This window comes from Impatiens glandulifera, chromosome 9, assembly GCF_907164915.1.
Source record: "Impatiens glandulifera chromosome 9, dImpGla2.1, whole genome shotgun sequence".
Lineage (NCBI taxonomy): Eukaryota > Viridiplantae > Streptophyta > Magnoliopsida > Ericales > Balsaminaceae > Impatiens > Impatiens glandulifera.
In genome coordinates, this window is record NC_061870.1 from 23,059,129 (window position 1) to 23,074,215 (window position 15,087).

A 15,087-nucleotide genomic window follows, 5' to 3' on the forward strand; every position below is an offset into this window, starting at 1 on the left:
CTCGGTCAATGTTCGACTTTGATCAAATTCGAGTCAACTCGTTTAATATTCGAATCGAACTTATATCATATTTGATCGATGACCTGTCGAACTGTTTCGAGCATGATAATAAATAATTATTTAATATTAAAATTTAAAATAAATATTTTTAATTAACAAATATTTGAAAATTTAATTTTAGTTTAAATTTTTCGAGTCGAACTCGAACTTAAATTATAAACTCGTTCAAATCGAGCTTAAAAAAAATATTTAATTGAGTCGAACTCGAGCTTGGCTTGACTTGACTCATTTATAGCCCTACACTTCTCCTCAATGAAAATAATATTTTTCCTAATATTGTTTTAATTAAATACTAACTAAGAGCTCTTGCTTCCATTAAAATCATGATGAATGTGCCTTTGTTTATTATAAAAAAAGGAGCTCATTTATTTAAAGTCCAAATCATTCATTTTCAATGCAATATAATAAAAGAATTTATAAGGTCAATCGGATCATATTGAGTAAATGTCCTTTTTGACTTTTGAGAACTTTGGTACTAGTAATAAATTAGTTTGTATTTAGTATATTTCTTATAAAAAAAGCGTGATTTTCATGGTTAAAAAGATAAATCGTTACACGAACTAGATTCTTTCTAAAATATCTACATCGATGCAATTTAATGTTCTTTTGCTCATTTTTTTATGGTGTGTATGTTCGTATCACAATTTGATTTTTCTCTACTAAAAAAGTAAGGATTAACTAAAAGTTTAAAAATGGAAATAAGATGTATTGGATAACCTAATTAAGGAAAAAAGGATTAAATTGCTTGCCTAACTTAACTTAGATAGGCGGTGGAGTACCATTATTATTAATTAATATTATTACTACATTAAAGTTTTTGATTTCAATTCTACACGTAAAAGATTATGCATTAAATGTAACGAAAGCTGCCAAGATTAATTAAGCGGTTTTCCCATTACAGCTAAGGTCAAATTATTAAATATAGAAACATGGAAAAATGATAAAAAGATAAAGACAGACCAGGGACACATTATGGTTTGCCTATTTCTTGGGTTTAGGAATTAGCTCACCTATATACTCAACCTTCTTAAATGCTCCAAACATATGACCATGCATAAGCACCCCCATTTTGAACTATTTATTATTATAGACAGCTAACTTACAACTATATCTTTACTTTTCCATCAACTTAATATATAGTTGTCAATTATGAATATAGGTTAAATTCATTTATCTTATGGTGAGTAAGCAAGTCAAAAGATGCGCGGCAAAGATTAAAATGTTAGGTTTCAAATATGTAATCGGCGGTTGACAGTTGTGTGGTTGTGAGTATCTTGATTCTATTCTCGTGGGATTTCCGTGGCATTATAAAAAACAAGTTTGCATTATGGTAAGTCGTTGACGTATGTGTTATAAAGATGTGAAATCGGCGACTCACTTATTTTTGCATTATCAATGTTGATTAGCAGAAACGGATCTAGAATTCCGAGTTGGGGTAAGTTTGAAAAAAAGTTGGGGTGCGCTTAATAAAATAACGAGAAAATTATGGATAAAACGAGAGTGAATAAATGTAAGTTTTGTCTTTTATTTTTAAATTAGATAAAAAAAAATAGTGTATTAAATTAAAATTTTTAATAAATTAGGAAGTAATTTCACATTTATACCGTAATTTTTTTTTTTTTGTGGGTTTCAGCCCACCCAAACTCCTGCATAGATCAACTCTTAGTGACTAAATATATAGTCTTTTGTAGAGTATGATTCTAATTAATTAGATGATGTCTGATTATTTGAGTTATTGTTTTGAAGTTTGAATTGAGGTGATTGATGATATAACAGAAATACATATTTGGAATACTATACCAATTATTTTATGGTGTACTATGTAGTTTGAGAGAAATCGTTGAATCTTCAATGATCGTAGTCGTCCGATACGTAATATTCATAATGCTATTATTATGACGTCTTCTGATATTCGTTCTGAAAAATCTATAGTAGATCAGAGAGTTATTCATTCTTCTTAATTATTTATGATCTAGATAATATTTTGGGTAATGTGTTTGTTTTTTTTCTCTTATTTTTATATATATTTATTGTCTTTTTCATGATATACTTTATCGTTCTGTTTAAATAATTATTATCATTTTTAATATACCCGAACCATTTATATTTTTATTGTCCAAGTTATTGAATCTGCATATGCATGTAAATTTATAAATTATAACTTAAAAGGTTAAAATAATAACTCTAATAGTCTAAGAGTGAGTTGTGGTAGTTTTTTTAATTAAAAAATAGAACCCCGGGTGAAATTTTAAATATTTATGATGCATTCAAAGTTAGATTGACCTAACGAACATGATATGATATTTGTTAGGTATGATTTTTTTTTGTGAAATAATGTGAATAAATTTTGATGTGTCATTATTGATTTCGTTAAGTAAATGAGAGATGACTTGGATTTATTGACTAATTTTGTTTTTTTTTAATTAATGATCACGACTTATATTGACCCCAACCAGATTTAATACAAGTAGTTGTTATAAATTAATTTAAAATAAAAAATAGAACCATGAAAAAAAAGAAAAAGTATAGCTTTGAAAAGAAATTCATAGAGTTCAGAATAAAAAGAGTCGTTCGATGCGTATATTCATATTATTATTATTATTTCTGAGATTCGTTCAGAAAATTCAGTAAAGTCTGTCGCGGAGTTAATCGTTTTCTCGAGAATTTACGAGCTCGATAACTTTTTAAATATATTTTTTTAGTTGTTATTTTAATGACATGTTTTGTCGTCGTGTTTAAACGATTTTTTTCATTTTTAATATAATGAATATTTTATAAAAATGGTGGGTAACTCCAAACCTTTTTCCATTAAAGATCGTACAGTTAGTTTTGTTTTTTCGACACTCTTAATAATTGATCGTTTTTAAATTTCCTTACTGTAACTTGTAAGAAATATAAAGTGACAGTTAATATGTTTTGTGAATTAAGTTGAATTAACTTTTACTAAAATATTGGTGAAAATGGTGACAAACAACAAGAGTTTGAATAAAAGAGAATGATTGCGTAGCTTTCGTCATTGAATCAAATAACTTCAATTTTTTTTTTTTTAACTTTACCAATAATAAGATATCATTCTTAGCATATTGTGTTAATTGTCTTACATACCATATATTTGACCACAACCAAACAAGGATCAAAATAGTCGTAACATCACTCCAATTTAAAATGTTTTTAGTGGTTAAATTCATAAAATTTTGATTAATTTTTTCATTTGAATTAGCTTTTAAAAGAGAATGATTGTGTAGCTTAGAATATTCTTAGCATATTGTATTAATTGTTTTACGTGGTCCACGACCAAACAATGATCAAAATCATCATTACCTACTTCCCATTAATTTAGAACGTTTTTAATGGCTTGGTTCAGAAAATTTTGATTAATTTTTTCATTTGAGTTATTTATTTTCTTTTTATTAACTCTAATATATATATATATATATATATATATATATATATATATATATATATAATAATAATAATAATAATTCTTAATTTCAAAGTGTTTGAAATGCTGAGTCAAAAATTGTGGTTAATTTGGATATAAATGTGAGAGTAAATGCATACTTGGGTCGGATTGTGGGTTAACCCGATCCTAAACTTAAAACGGTTAAAAATAAAATTAAAAATGCTATAGGTATATTTCGAACATGTAACCTAACAAAAACAAGTATAACCATTTAACCAACTAAACTAATAAAAATTTATATTTTAAATTCAACACCAAAGTTGATAAACGCGGAACATTCTTAACAATATAAATTTATTTTTTTTAACTAAGTAATATATATATATAATAAAAATATTTAATTTTAAAATATCTAGATTGACGGGTCAAGAGCTGTGATTAATTTAAATATATATGTAAGAGTAAATGAATATTTGGGTCGGATTGTATGTTGATCCGTCCATAAACTTAAAACGGTTAAAAATAAAATAAAAAATGTTATATGTATATTTCAAACTTGCAATATAACAAAATAAGTACAACCATTTAATCAAGTGTGATTGTGATGTAGTTTGTCGATGGATAATAAGCCGATAAGAAATGAAAGTGGTTAAAAAATATGAATCTAATATTTGATTGACCAAAGTGTGAGTTCACGATGCTAAATATTAAAAAATATGCATTAAATATTTGATTAACCAAAGTGAAAATATAAAGTCACGAGATGAGAGGTTCACTGGAAAAAATATGCGAGAAAATAAATTATTTTATCGAAGTGAATAAAATTAGAACAAAAGTGTTTTGTTTTTTTTAATATATTATTCGTAATTTATTAAAAAATTTAAACCTCGTATATTATTATATATTTTATGTGCAAATAATTTTTCCTAATTTATTTGCAGAATTTTGAAATACAAATTTAAAATTGTAAAGTGTAAACAGCCGTACATTTCCTTTATTGGCGCACTCCACATGTCCAACCAAAATAATGGCAATTAATAAATCAGTTAACAGTTGGGAAGCCAAAGACAGTTGCATTCCACCCATTCAATATTTATTGTTTCTATCTTATAACTTGCATAAGTTCGGTGTCAACCATTTTTTTAATGAGAATCAAACCCCTAATCTTTAGGGTTTATTACCAATAAAAATTGAATTTCACGATGAAGTTGTGATTGAACCCATCTAGATTTTTTTAATCAAACAAAATTGAAAAAGTACAATGGTGATTTCTCTTATTGAACTAAAAATACATAGTTTTCAAATTGGCTGAATATTTTTACAATTCCAAAGTACAATAATATGTATACAACTCAAGCTAAAACCATGTCATCTAGAAATACAACAATCCAATCATTTTACCAAACAGATTTTTAAGGAAGGAAGATCATCTTCACATCTATATATTTATACTTACATGTTGAAGGCTTCGATAATCAGATCGACGTTTGCAGTAAATGCTTTTCCAGTTTTCTCCTTCTACCGTTGCTACCCCTGCCATAACACCACCAAACCATATGTTTATCGTTCATAAGTCAAACTGATTACATTTCCTTTTTTTTAATATATGGATAAGAAAAGGAATGCAGTTAGTTCTTGATATCACTCACCAATACTGATTGTGTAGTACAAAGGCATCCGTTGGCACCTTCTTTCCATCATCATTGCGGTTCCAATGATATAGGGCATGTGTTCTGTTCTTAATCTCTAGGGTTGAATGTCCATAACTGGCTTCGCGAAACGCAGAGTAATCAGGTTGTGGATCACTAAACCTGCAAAACAAATCAAGAGAGAAACAATTACTACAGACTTGGAAAATGCTGTGCTAGCCTCCTCTAATAATCTTGTTTGATGTGGATTATGTGGAAAAAATCTAGGTTACAAAATCAAAATCTTATATGATGAAATTTTTGGAATTATTAAAGTCAACTAAAACTAAAATGTCCTTTCATATATTGATGGTTGAAATGATAGGTGATGAGATTAAGGTTTTTTTTTTTTAAATAACTCATGATTGAACAAGCAAGGAGAAAAGGAAATCAGTCTAAGAAAAAGGTGATGCATACTTTGAAGCAAGACCTTCTTGATTTCCTCCATCTCCAATAGTAATATAGACAGGAGCTGACTTGTCAGGTACTGGGTACCGATCTCCACTTGTAATGTTGTAACGGATGTTGGAAATGCGATACTGCAGTCACATAATTGTTAAATTCACATTAAGAATGAACCGATAACTGAAAAAACTAATGTTTTGAGTTAATTTTTTCATTGAAATCTCAAAACTACAGGATGACCAGGAGGAAGTTACCGATCTTTCGTATGCATGGACATGGCCGGCAAAGACAACATCAACTTTGTAATGGACAAACCATTCCTCAAAGACGGAACGCATACCTTCACCTTCCATGAAGTGAGCTTCGTTACTGTTGTAGATAGGGATATGCATAATGACAATAAGCCATGGAGTTTTCTCCCTATCCACTCTTTTCAGCTCTTCGTGGAGCCACATCCATTGAGGAGTGTATTTCACTGTTAAAAAGGAATTAAAGAAGGTGATTCGTCAACTATTATGCTGTCAATGGATCTGCAATAAGCACTTTCAGCTATCAATCAATGTAGAACTGAACATTTTCTTACTATATATAATTTATTATGGAGAGACTTAATCCTTATTTGACAAACTAGTGGCACTTACAAAAGACAAGAAAAACAAAAAAGCACAAGTTACCATAACCTATCAGCCTATACAAAAAGTCAAACATGATAAGTCTAAACTAGTCTCACAAAATCTTCAATTACTCTTACCGGTTGGTGGGTGTTTGGTAGCATATTTACTTTTATAGGTGTTGCATATATATTGATCTCTTATTATATTATAACAATGTAGCTGTTTAGGCTAGTTTGATGGATGAAATTTATGTTGTATACATCTCATTAAATTCTTGTGAGATAATTAATTTTTTTCTTTACTAAAATCCCACTGATTTAGGCCTTGTTTGATCTGGGGTTATTTGAATAATCACATGGTTATTTTCAAGTAAAGCCGTTTGATGTAGGATACTAAAAACCTGGCTATTTGAGTAAAAATACATTAGGGTGTATAAATATATAATGATGTTTTTTTCAATAGTGGGTAAATTGGTTGATGATTTTGAATGATGTGATGGTAGATTAGATAGTGAATTATTTTAGAGATAATCCCAAATTACCCACATCATACAAGGCCTTAGACTTCATAACAGTAATCCTACAAACTACAGATACTGGTAAGTAAAATATTCATTGGACAATATTCAGCAAGAATGATAAGGGGCTTTCCTATTAAAGCTTTGACCACGAAGAATGACTATATCTAATTTTGGGGACATTCCAATTCAGGACAATGGGTATGCAAATATGGGTAATAATTTAAGAATTTATTAAGTTTATCCTTTTTAAGTTATTGAAGGTCACATAACCTGTGACATCTATTTGTGTTTCTTAACTGTAAGATGTTATCTTTGAATCACCATGCGGAAATATTATATTCTAGTGAGGAAAGCTTGCCAAATGAAGAATAAAAGTATGAAAGATTACCAAATGGAGAATAGCTGGAGAGCATAATTATGTGAGCTGATGCACGTCTTATGGCATACCAAAGAGGATTACTGCTATTGCTAGCTGCAAAAGGTGTAGGATATCTGTGGAGATACGATTTAAAAGGAATAACCTCCCCCTGTAGTAACAGAAAAATGTTCAGTGATGCAATTACTCCGTTGTACAAAATCATTGAATAACCACATGAAGTAACAACACTTGTCTGGCTACCATAAATTAGGTCTTGATGTTTCTTCTGACAGAAGAGCACTCGATGGATGATTTCTACTGAAAGTATGTATCTTATGAAATCCCATCTACCAAATAAATTGGAAAACCAACGAGAAAAAGGGAAACACAGGCCAAAATTAGAAAAGACAAAGCCATGTCATCATATAAATGTGACTAATTGATATAAAATCCTCCCACTTAATTATTTTATTGTAGCCAAGTAACTAATATCGCTAAAGTTATCAGATAGTTGATTATTTTACCATGTCATTTTGTTTTTCCTACATTAATCAACAATGTTCAACTCATCCATTCATCAAATTTATGAGGTATCATTCTATTCTCTGGATAGCTTTCTTGCCAAGTTAAAGAAATTTATGTTGTTCAATTCATTACCATGTATGGCATGTACTCAATTTCATGATTTCCAGCACTCCAAAGCCATGGCTGATAAGCTGCAGACTGTTCAACAAAACGTCCCCATGTATCCCAACGGTTGCCAACTTCAGCATTTTGGTATCGGTCAGCATAAGAAAGATCACCAGCGAATAGAACTGCCTGTCCTGCACTCTGCATGTAATGTTGAAGAGTGGAAAGAGAATTGTATGTTTGTCCCAGATCACCTAAACATATAATTGAGTAAGTAAGAAAAAAAAAATCTTAAGTTGGGATTATATGGAACAAGCTAGTCAATCAATATAGTTCCTAAGATGCTAGTTTTGTGTATAAAATATGCAAGAAGAATTCCCATATAATATCATTGCTCATACTAAACCTTTTTTTTTCTAATAACTGTGCACCAAAGTGGAACTATGATCATGCAAACATTTAATTACTAAGCAATGAGAAGAAAACAAACAACTCTAATCATGCAAACTTACTGGACATCTTAAGAATTACTCACCAATGATTCCAAAAGTATATGGAGTGTCTGGACCAATCTTGGGTGGTGTTTGAAACCAAAATTCTCTAGCAGAGTCTCCATCCCCAATCTTGTAATAGTACTTGGTGTCAAACTGAAAACATAACATATCCAATTTTATATGATAGCTCACAAATATAAAAGAGATCTACTTGTACATTATTCATGGCATACATTTCATAATGTTACCACATAAAAATTATTTTTGGCATAGTAGAAAATATAGGTCGCAAAATGAGATTTATTAATGTTCCCTTACCCCAAATCCAATAAAGAAGAAGAGCTGGGCACGAGGTCACATAATACAGTACGGGTAAAATGACTACTATCTAAGTTAATAAATCCAATTCAATTTAACTGCAGTTCATATGTAATTATGATCAATACATGGGTATTTATGCTCTGATTTAAAAAGTTCATATAAATTTCCTTTTCTTCCTAAGGGATATCCTAATGATTTTAATGTCTCAAGATGCTGAAATCTTCTATTATGTCATCAAACGTTCAATCCCATAAACAAATATTCTAATGTTCAATAACATATTAACATATAAGGCCATATAAACTCGAAATTTAAAATGGACGACTACAAGTTAGAAGATTATTTCAAGGGAAAGAATGATATGAATATCAATGCAACAGATATCTAAGCTTAGCTGACTATCTAGAATCAGAAAGTTGATGCATGCTTAGTTGTATCATCTACAATTTCCAAGAATGAACCTTTACCTTAAGATCGCTAACAAGACAATGATGAATGTATCCAGACTTGTAGGTACCAAAAGTATAATTCGTCACTTTTCCTTCTGCGGAAAAGTCATATTTCTTCTCCTTCAATCCATAATGTACATTGTTTGAACCTGGTGCATCAGCTGTCACCCACGAAATTAAGACGCCTCTTCCATCATAATCACCTTGGGTAATATGCACCTAAAGAAAAAACATATTTATACACATATCAAACACTTTTTTCTTTAAATCTGGAGATACTAAGGCATCACTCTAATTTAAGATGCAGACATTAGTTTTGCAGATAATGCAGTAAGAAACTCAATTGCCTCCACTATTTATTTTCCATATAAGGGATTTGAAGAGGTAACTTCTGGTATAAAACATAAATTAAAGTATGGTATTGATTATGATGATTAAACAATGATGAATCAGTTAATTGCCCTAGTTTTAATTTGGCATATGGTATACATATTAAGCAATAACAGTAAATTTTACTTGCTGTGGCACATTATAGCCCTTGGGAACTGCAAGAATTTCGTTGTCCACTGAAATGTCAATAGCTGGCCACTCGGAACGAATGAAACTACTCGTAACACCGGCACTCCCACCAGTTCCGACATAGCTCAATAGCAAAAAGGATGTAAACAGGAGCTGAAACAACCTAGACTCCATATCCTTATCTTCCAATTTGATACCTGTTAGGAAATGTCAACTTAAATTAAGAAAATGAAAGAGCAAGACAGCATTGTTCCATTGAATTAAAGTAAATATATATAAAGCGGACGACTATTTTGTGAATCACGAAACAAAATCCATCTGGAATAAGTGGAATTTGAAAATATGCGAATCTACAGAGAGATCACCTTGGCCTTGGCTTCAGATCATCGGTAGAGTCAAATTAGTCACAGTTATAAAACCACGGAGGAAGATTAGAGAAACGTAGGTTAGCAGGGAGACGATGCGGGAGGCGTACGATAGCGATAACAATGGCCAACTGGTATTTACTTGATTGGCTTCCAATGTTCTTCAGACTATTAAAGAAGAAGAAGATGCAGACAGCCTGCCTGATTTAAGAAAGCCAAATAATTTTGTGTAAAAAAATATATTTTTATTTTAAATTACAAAGTTTATACTATAGCTGAAAAATTATTGATATCTTCAGTTTATTTATTGAAATTTTCCGCATATTTCGAAAATGCAAATCCACTAAAATTCTGAAAATATAGATTTTTTAGTTTACCAAAAAAAAAAATTATGGTATGTTATGTATGGATATAAATTTATTAAAATTTTAATATTTACATAAATAATATTTATAAATTAAATATATATATATATATAATGATTAATGAAATAAATAACTATCTATTCGATTTTAATTTTTTTTAACATATATCCGATACACTTGAGAGCTCTCAGAAATACTAGTTCTTGATTGGTAGGTGTGTGCGGTTCGTTGGGTGAATGGACAACCCTAAGTAAGTGTTCAAGGTAAAACGACACAAAACATCGTAAGAGGGTTAGAAGAAGTTAAATGGTCGGATCGAACATCGACCTTCAATTGATCTTCTTAGCAACCCCTAAAGGCGCCTCATGCGTTTGGGTCTGGGGAGGCTATGCGTTGCACCATGAATGTCACGAGTGGTAGAGGGAGGGTTCTAGAAAGGGATCGGTCATCGACTAGACTCCGTGTACACAATCAAATGAGATGTCTCCCGTCAGTACACAACATATGCATCAAATTATGCTCGGAGTGGTGCAACTAGATTCTCGCAAGGCTAAAGCTTAGACTTATGCAGTAGTGGTAGACACTAGTAAACAAACTATCTGGGTCGACTGGACAAAAGCGGTTCATGTCGGACTTGAATCTTTTGAATTTCAAACATTAGAGACGCCATAGAGTTGTAACTATCACGAAAATTAAGAACGAAAAAAGAGCAATTGAGGTTTGTAACGCCAAAAATCGACCCTTCTCGAGAAAGGGGTTTTTGTTACTCAATTGTCACGTCCTATAACTCACATTTTTCTCGAGTCTCGAGTGAGATGAGGAACCAATATGGTAGGCTTAATTAGAGTGCATTTAAAAATGTCAATTTAGACTGACTTTGATTTTTTTAGAGTCGTCACCTAATTTACTATTTGAAAAATTAGGAAAGAAAAATAGTTTGCGTGTTCAAACGTAATTTAGAGATTTTGTTATTGGTTTGGTGCTTAGTTATACATGAGAAATGGCTATCGCGTTATGTCTAACGTACATGTAATATTACCGTCTTTATTTTAAACTTTTGATCATTTAAAAAATATTATTCTACACCTTATTTATTATTCATTCCTATGACATACGTCTAAATGTAATCTAAACCATGCGTCTATGTCATGTGTCATATTTCTAAAAATAAAAATTGATGGTACATGTAGACGAGTAGTGAAAGCTCGAAATACAAGGGTACCTACAAAATAAGTAATGTGTTAGTTTAAAAGGAGATAGAATCTAAAGTTTATTATTTATGTATATATTTTTTTGACTTTATTAGAAATGATCTGATGCAAAAAATAACTGGTCGAAGGGCTAGAAAAGAGACACGTGGATACTGAAGATAAAACCATGAGAAATAGTTTTTTTTTTAAATGTGCTAATTTCATCCTTGAACTCTTGTTTAATTTCTATTTGAACACCTATTTTTCTTTTGTGTGTAATATGGCCTAGCGCCAAATAAGAATTACATTCTAAATGAATTTCATGGTATATCCTGAGATTTCCTTTCAGTTGGAAAATAATATGGAATGAATGAGCTAGGCTCAAATTTTAATCTTTCATCTCTCTCTTTGATATAATTTTTTTTTGGCTAAAAACCTTCTCCACTCTTTTCTTACTGTAAATCACATCATTTGGTATCAGAGCTAACGATCTATGATGGTTAAGACTCCCTATAAGTCGAATAACAAAACGTTGCACGCTACCATCAAAACTTTGAATCAAAACCTATGCCAGATGCATAACAGTTTCAATCAGCGAGTGAATTCACTAGAAGGTAAGTTTGGACACTTTGAAGAATGCCTTGAATCACTCTCTTCCAAACCCAATCGAGACGATTCAGAAGGATCGTCGAGATGACTGTTGCCAAGGGAAAGACAATATATCCCTCCAACTCATCTAACGAAGGTGGACTTTCCAAAATTCGATGAATCGGACGTGGAAGGCTGGCTGATTTCCGTCGAGCAGTTCTTCTAAGTCGATCGCACCACAAATGCTATTAAGGTGGACATAGCTCCAATCCACTTTAGTGGTGATTTAAGAACCTGATATGATTCTTACCTACAAACGAGGTCATTGATAGTTGTCATTACATGGGACAGCTTCAGGAGTGATTTGTTGCAGCAATTTGGACCATCAGTTCATGAGACGCCGATGGATCAACTTATGAACCTGAAACAAATAGCTTCTATACAAGAATATAATGTCAGGTATATGTCTATCTCTCAGAAGTTAATACAAATGTCTAAAGAATACGTTATTGAATGTTACCTTAGTGGCATGAGAGAAGAAATCACTAATGCTATGACAAATGGTTCCCCAATCCCTGAATGAAGCCATGACTATAGCTAAAGTACATGAGTCTACGTACCGATCGCTGATGAACAATGATCACTTACACAACCCTAAACCTTCTTGTTTCCTAAACCACCCTATTCTAAATCATCCTGACCGAGCCCTTCTAAATCAACATATTCGAGCCAAAAAGTAATCACACATTATACTCTAACTATATCCAAAACATTCCCACTAGATCAAATGAAACCATTGGACCACTTAAGTATGAATGAGAAGAGAAGAAGATGTTATGCTATACTTGCGACGAAAAATGGAATAGGACGCATTAATGCAAGGCTAAATTGTTCATGGTCTTGACTATCGATCTAAAGGCTTTGAATTTAGCCATACTTGAAAACCATGAAACTAGTTCCACTGCCTACCCATCTCAGCCAACCTCAATCGATTAACCATCCATTTCTTTACATTCTTTGATAGGTTCCAAACATTATCAAACTTGCAGATTTCAGGCCTAGTGGATCTTTTTCATGTGATCATTCTCATAGACACTAGAAGTATGCACAATTTTATAAATAGATGAATTTTGAAAAACATTAACCATCCCCACACAACTTATCTGAGCCCTTTCTATGAAGGTTGTTGATGGTTCCAACATACTTAGTACATGTTACTATCACAATCTGTAGTGGACCATGAATGGAGAATAATATATATGTCAGACATGAAGGTGTTGACCATGACCGATTATGATATTGTTTTGGGAATAGAGTGGTTGATCACTCTAGGCCCATCTTGCTGGGATTTTGATAAACTAAGGATATCCTTCATCAAGAATGACACTTCTACTCTTTTGTAGGGTGTTAGTCATGTTCAAATTGAGATGATGCAGGGAACACAACTATGTAAATTGCTAAAAATGGGAATAATGTTGCATTGGTACAAATGAGGGATTGTAGTGGTGAATGACAATTCTTTTCATTGATGGAAACAACTACAGGGGAATTAAACACTAAACTCCAAAGGATGCTGCAAGATTTTGGAGATCTATTTCTAAATTCAGTGGAACTTCCTCCAATAAGGGAACACTATCATCATATTCCTCTTAAAGAGGGTATTGAGCCTATTTATCTCAGGCCCTACAGATATCCAGCCCTGTAAAAGACCGAGATTGAACCGATTGTGGACAAAATATTGGAGAAGGTAATCATCCACCGCAGTCATAGCGTGTTTGTGGCCTCAGTTGTCTTAGTCAGAAAAAAGGACTTATCGTGGAGGTTGTGTATTGATTACAGAAAGTTTAATACAGTCACAGTTAAGGATAAGTTTCTTATACCCATCATTGAAGAGTTATTGGAAGAGTTACACAGCTCAGAGTTCTTTTCGAAGTTAGATTTGAGGTCTGGCTATTATCAAATTCAAATGCATCCCCTAATTGTCACAAAACAACTTTCAGAGCTCACGAAAAATTATATGAATTTCTAGTGATACCTTTTAGACTCACTAACGCCCCATTTACACTCTAGAGCCTTATGAACTCTATTCTAAAACAATTTTTAAGGAAATTTGTTCAATTTTTTTATGATATCTTGGTGTACAACTCAACATTGAGAGACCATCTGGCTCATATGAAATAAGTTTTGGAGACATTGATGACACAAAATCTATTCTTGAACAAGGAAAAGTGTGAATTTGGTTGTGTACAGATTTCATATCTGGGTCACATTATAAACAAGCAAGGAGTTACAGCACTCAGATAAGTTTGAAGTTATGAACACTTGGCCGGTTCCACAATCCAGTAAGCAATTGAGGGGATTTTTGGGTCTCACGGGATATTACCGTAGGTTCATCAAGATGTATGTAATTGTGGCCAAGTCTCTAACTAATATGTTGAAAAATGTAATTTTATGTGGGATAGTGAATCTGTAGAAACCTTTCAACTATTGAAACGGTTAATGGTGTTACGACCAGTCTTAGCATTACCCGATTTTAACACACCATTTATGGTGAAGACATACGATAGTTGTACTTATGTAGAAAGGGCAACCAATTTCTTTTATCAATAGAGAAATTTGTAGCGAAAAGACTTCATACTCTACATATGAAAATACTTAAGTTCTTCATGATTAGTCTTTATAGTGAAAGGCTTATAGCATAAGTAAGGTCTCCACTTTTCCTTGTACAAGTTGGTAGGCTATGACTTCACTTGTGCAATACAAACGAGGAAAGGAAAATGTTGTTGTTGATGCATTGTCTAGAAGAAATGTTGAGGTCCATTGTGCTGGAATTTTTGTATATCATTCTCTAGTTTTGAAACGCATTTAGACAACTTGGGAACATGATACTAATATAAAGAAACTCATTAGTGAGCTCCGAGTTGACCCTGAGGATCATCTTGATTTCACATTTATTGATGGTGTTCTTTAAAAAAAGGCAAAATGGTGGTGGGTATGGACCTTGAATTGAGAACCATTCACATTGCAACCATGCATTTCACTGCGACAAGAGGTCATTCGGGCGTCTTGGTGACTCTAAGAAACTCCAACAAGTTTATGCGTGGTCTGGAATGGCAAA

At 32.0% G+C, this 15,087-nt stretch overlaps 1 protein-coding gene across 1 annotated transcript; it reads right to left on the minus strand.

Annotated features, from left to right (window-relative positions):
• Positions 1–4,711: 4,711 nt before the first annotated feature.
• Positions 4,712–9,674, minus strand: LOC124914641 (bifunctional purple acid phosphatase 26-like). The gene is made up of 9 exons (XM_047455234.1): positions 9,459–9,674; positions 8,961–9,161; positions 8,214–8,325; positions 7,706–7,932; positions 7,079–7,217; positions 5,811–6,031; positions 5,569–5,690; positions 5,113–5,274; positions 4,712–4,996 (listed from the first exon to the last, which is right to left on the minus strand). The coding sequence occupies exons 1-9, from the start codon at positions 9,633–9,635 to the stop codon at positions 4,939–4,941; spliced, it is 1,419 nt and encodes a 472-aa protein (XP_047311190.1). The 5' UTR covers positions 9,636–9,674; the 3' UTR covers positions 4,712–4,938.
• Positions 9,675–15,087: the final 5,413 nt, after the last annotated feature.